At 34.3% G+C, this 5,477-nt stretch overlaps 1 protein-coding gene across 1 annotated transcript; it reads right to left on the reverse strand.

Moving 5' to 3' along the window:
- Window positions 759-5,260, reverse strand: LOC107609265 (DDB1- and CUL4-associated factor 13; the record flags this gene model as incomplete). Its single annotated transcript, XM_016311151.2, is given in 17 exon segments — window positions 759-1,200; window positions 1,292-1,380; window positions 1,634-1,739; window positions 1,847-1,911; window positions 2,006-2,066; window positions 2,158-2,243; window positions 2,376-2,429; window positions 2,676-2,739; window positions 3,350-3,445; window positions 3,543-3,617; window positions 3,702-3,736; window positions 3,825-3,894; window positions 4,011-4,109; window positions 4,230-4,257; window positions 4,665-4,776; window positions 4,975-5,064; window positions 5,145-5,260. Coding segments are annotated over 17 exon segments (1,359 nt in total). The 3' UTR covers window positions 759-1,037.

The raw sequence follows: 5,477 nt of genomic DNA on the forward strand, positions 1-5,477 counted from the left end.
CAAAAATAAACAAGGAAAAGTCAATATTAAATTAGATAATTATGTCTAAATGCAATATTACAAATTTTATTTACCTTTAAATTCTTTTTTTTTTATATTATAGAAAAGCTTATGCATACAGAAAAGGGGAAAGGAAATAAGAGATTATAATAATATTGATGCATATTGCATTCATACTTTTTCTACAAGGCCAAGATTAGGGGTGTTATCGGTTTGGTTTGGTTCGATTTTGGATCAAAAACTAACTAAATCGATATATTCGGTTTTTACAGACACACAACTGTTCAGTTTGCTGTTTTTACCACAATCGAACCGAACCAACAGTAGTTTAATTTGATCGGTTTTTTTGGTTTTTAATTCCTAATGAGCAGAATATGAATCACAATAATTAGAGGTTTAAAATAGTCAATAAACTGAAATAATAAGAATATATCACATCCAAATTCAATACATTTTTTATTGGTAAAGGTTAAAATGATTAAAATATTAAAATGTATGCATATCTTTAGTTCGATTTGGTTCGGTTCGATTTCTATCGAGCCAACCGAGAACCAAACCAAACCGATCGATTTTGTAAAGAAAAAAACCAAAAAAACAATTTTTTTCGGTTTTCAAGCCAGTTGTTATAATTTTCGATAATTTTCGGTCCGGTTCGATAACTTACACCCCTAGCCAAGATAGTCTATTTGTAACAAAATAAATATAATCATTTTATATTTGGCACATATATAGTTTACTGGGTCCTCAGAACTCCAATGTAGTAAAACATTGTCTAAAATTAATCTCCTTTTTTCATGTTAAAGCGTTTTACATGTCCAAGAGAGCATGATGCTTTTCGTAAGTGTTGAGTGTTACCAAGTCCAATAACAAACCAAAATTTCTTTGCCTTGTGACTGAACTGCAAGTGGCAACATCACAAAACTATAACCTATTGATTTACGATCTGAGACATACATAGAACCTCCCACATCAGTGTTACAACATTCTTTAAAGATATCTGCTTGATCTTTAATATGAACCACTCGCCAATGAAAACCTTACTCAACTTCTTTGATAATTCTTCGTCTCCGTAGTGGTTGCGTCGTAATGCTCCCTGGTGCACTGTGAGCTTTCCTCCTCTCTTCTTTTCTTTTCCTGGCATCTACCATGGCACGCATCAAAGCAGCAGCTTTGTATATTGGCTTGGGCAAGTGCCTATGCCTGTTAAGAAAAAGAAAAGAAAATAAGAACAAAGTAGAAAGTATTGCTTGTCAGCAGTTGCGGTTCACAAAATTGTTTGATCAAATCTTACCTAGCAATACGCTTAACTTCAGGCAGGTGCATATAACGTTTCTTAATGGCTGCATGATACTCATGCTTCTTCCGTTCCCTTGGGAGAACCTATATCATGAACACAACATTATAATCCTCAGGAGGGAAGGGTCTTACAATAGGAATAAGTGGCCAAGATGCTCCACAACTAGAGATGACAGCTTTTGACATAAAAATAGAGAACGACTCATAAAGAGATCCATACTCAAGTGTAAACGAAGAATCATATAGGCAGTGACACAAAATATATTTTCCATAACGCAGTGGTTTATGGCTGGATGCATCTATGAATTTGATAGTAGATGTACAGAAGTAGTCTTACAACTCCAAGTTGTTCTGATGCCTTAGCCTTCCAAAGCCTGAGATTAGTATCATCACTTCCAGATATCACGTAACTTCCATCACCACTGAACTTGACACAGAATACCCTGATAAACAGAGAAAAATATCAACCTTTAGTGACCTCTATACAAAAATAAATAAATAAAAATAAAAAATAACTACCCTCAATTCAAGATTTATAAACTACACAAACCTTTGCATTCTCTTAGTATGATAAATCTCCCTGCTGTGACCACTGTTATAATAGAAAAGCCTCACCTGGAAAAGACCAATAGTTGAAGCATAAAAATATAGTTAGGTAACAACATAAGTCAAAGGACAAAGGATTAAAATGAAGTCCAAGTGAACTAACTGTTCTGTCATACGATCCAGTCACAAATTCTCGACCAGTCGGTGAATAGTCAATGTCCATCCTGTAGAACAAAATATGAATATTATGGTTGATAAATTCTAGAATTATGAAAGCGAAAAAGATAGTAAATATTTAGGGAACATTGATCTCACACTGCAGAAACATGATCCGAATGAACACATTTGGCTTCATCTAACTTTCTAGCATCATAGCTATAGCAATTTCCATCTTCATTTGCCTGCATGGTAATGCAATTTGTCCATAAGAATACAAATAATAATTGAAAAGACAGAATTTCAAAAACAGAGATAAATATTTTAGACAATAATGGCTTAAAAAAACACTGGTTAACTTCATCTCATGAACTTACAGCTGTGAAATTTATTGGTTCCATTGGGTTCCATGCTATCGAATTTGTTTTGGTCTGTCACATAGGGAAAAAAGGTCACTATAGTCATGAACAAGTAATTTGGATAAAAATGCAAACAGAAAGAACAAATATGATGATGATAGCAAGAATGCAATAGAGAATTACCAATGATATAGTCTACTGTGAAGTAAGTAAATAAGAGAATAAGTTACTAAAGTAAAGTAAAATTGATTGCTCGACTTAGGAAAATGAAAATCTACACCTGTGTTGAAATTAAAACTAATTATACAGAATAATTACCATCATTATCATTTTTGTCACTGGAGTAGCCATACGTAGATCGTATAACATTATACCTCGGTCACTACAATAATAAAACAGGTTAGACAAATAAATAACTCATGATAAATTCAAACTCAAACATTACATATGCAGACGGGCAGGAACTCATGCATCGTGTTGGGGAAACAAGTAAAATGACCCAACTACTTATGTTCTAGCATGGGATGAATCATACAAGTCCTTTGAAATCTTGCACAACATCCAAGGCGAATGAAGTAGATAGTATAACTTTACTTTAAAATTGTGACTATTTTATATCATCCATACAAGTCCACTGTTCTAAAATCACTTTAAAACCTCATTTCAAACAATAAATTCTTCCCACTGCAATTCTGTCAAAATTGAAACAGAACATACCCAAGTTCTCAGTAACAGGGTTTAGATAATAGAGATGGAATATCGCAATAAGAATATTGTATTCAAACAAGCAGATTATCAAGTTAATAAATACTAGAGAGAGAGAAAAAAAATCAACATGAATGGCAAAAAATAAGCAAAGCAGAAAACAGAAGCAAAAAGAAAAAAGAAGGGTAAAACAGATAAGGACATTTACAAGGAAAGGGGGGGATTTTGAATTTTAATTATTGATATAAACAATTACTGAATGGTTATCTATGACGATTCCCACATACCTAGCAGATGCTACTAGGAGATTTGGTTCTCCGGGATTAAACCGAACCGAAATTACTGAATCTGTTCCCCACTGAAAACTGTTTATAGGCTCAGATCTGCAATATGAAAGACAAACCAATAAAAAAAAATTCTAAAGGGAAAAAAGATTAAGAAAATGGGTAAGTTCTTTGTCCGAAATAAATAAACTGATACCTGTTGTGATTCCATATATCTACTTGGGCACCAGCTGTGGCAAAAAGTTCACCATCCCACTGGTGATCAACAGCCCTAAACATTCAAGAGCAAGCTACACTTAAAAATAATATTAAAACAAGTTTCAATGTTTTCCTGGTGAATCACACCAATACTTACAAAAATGCATTCTTCCCAACATGAACACTTGCTGGCTGCAGAAGAGTGTTTGCAAAATTGTGTGAGGAAGAATAACCGGTGAGAAAGGAGTAGGAAAAATTAATCTGCAGCATAACATCTTACCTCTACAGAATTCTTAGTTGAGTGACCCAACTCCATAAGATTATCAACAGAAGTATTCCAAAGTCTAACACTGTACTCCAAAACAAAAAATGCAGTTTCCATCAGAAGAGCTAACCATTGAAGTTAAATGTTATAGTCATGATAGCTTAATAGGATTGGATAAAAGATTAAAACGGTTGATCTTACGTGCAATCAGTACCACATGACACAAGCATGCGCCCATCTGTTGATACAGTCAAGCCTCGGACAGCACCTTGATGACCAGGAAACTGACAAACTGTGCGCCTTTTTCATTGATAAATAGAATCAACACAAAAATATTTAGATACAATGGGTACAGTCATAGGCTAATTGATTAGAAAATGCAGACAGAAACAGAAAAATAAATATAAGAAACCCTATTACCTGGAAGCTATATCCCAGAGACGAATATCTGCACATACAGCAAAGATAAATGTTACTTGTTCCCAAAATATAAGCAACCCTCCTCTCATTTATCATAGTTTGCATACGAATTTAAGACGTAAAATCAATTAAGCGTATTCTAAAAGGAAAAGTTATGATGCATTACTTAACAACTATATCAAAGGAAAATCGATCTTAAAACCAGCAAAACTGACAGAGACAGACATAATTGTAAAGAACAGATGCATTACTATATTGGGAAAAAATTGTATTATATAAAGCACTAATGTGTAGAAGATTCTTCACAATCAGAATTCACTCTTGCTGTTTCTTTCAATAGCCCAAGAGCTAGAAGCATAAATTTTCAGCCAATTTTTCCCATACAATGGAACATTCATATACTCATGAGAAAGAAATAAGGAAGAATTGAAGTACCTCCATCCATTGCACCAGAAAATATCCATTTCAATTGGGTAGGATTCTTGGCCATACAGGAAACCCCATCTATATGCCCATCCATTGCACCTATAAACGGTCTTGCAAAAATCTACTCAACCAACAAATAAGAAGGAAAAGAAAAAAAAAAATAAGAGACAAAGTAAAGCCATATGCCATAACTCTTTATGTTAGTTACACACATCAAAGCCATCTCAAACAACTCAAATTAAAAATAGAAAAAAAAAAATTCGCGTTCAACTATCATATATTCTCGAATTAATTGAAAGAAAGAAAAAGAGAGGCGAACCTTGTCCAACTTGACAGCATTGAGAGCACGGACATACTCAACAGCTTTCTCTTGAGTACGAAGGTTGGGATCGTAGTTGCGGAATACCCTCTTCAATAATAACAAGAATGTTAGGTTAAATAGTGAATGAGAAAGGAAAACAAATAACAGTTTATTGAAGAAGTGAATACCTGAAGATCTTGGCTTCGTTCCCGGGTGAATTCATCAACAGAACGAGATATAACTTTGACCTTCATTCTTCTGCAATCTGTCTAATCTAATAAAGCAGCAGGTAAAACAATAACATTAACAGCACTCTATCTATGTTCCCCAGCGAGCTGAAGAAGCAGAGACAGAAACCACGGCGACGGCGACGGCGAATGCGACTGAGAGAACAGACGGCGGCCGCTCACGACGAAGGGTGGAGTCTGCTAATTTTTTAGCCTGCTGCCGCTGTCGAGGGTTTAAGCGGTTTTTTATTTATTAAATTATTTTGGTCTGGATTTTTTTATTTTTGTTAACAG

The sequence above is a fragment of the Arachis ipaensis genome, chromosome B07, assembly GCF_000816755.2.
Source record: "Arachis ipaensis cultivar K30076 chromosome B07, Araip1.1, whole genome shotgun sequence".
Classification (NCBI taxonomy): domain Eukaryota; kingdom Viridiplantae; phylum Streptophyta; class Magnoliopsida; order Fabales; family Fabaceae; genus Arachis; species Arachis ipaensis.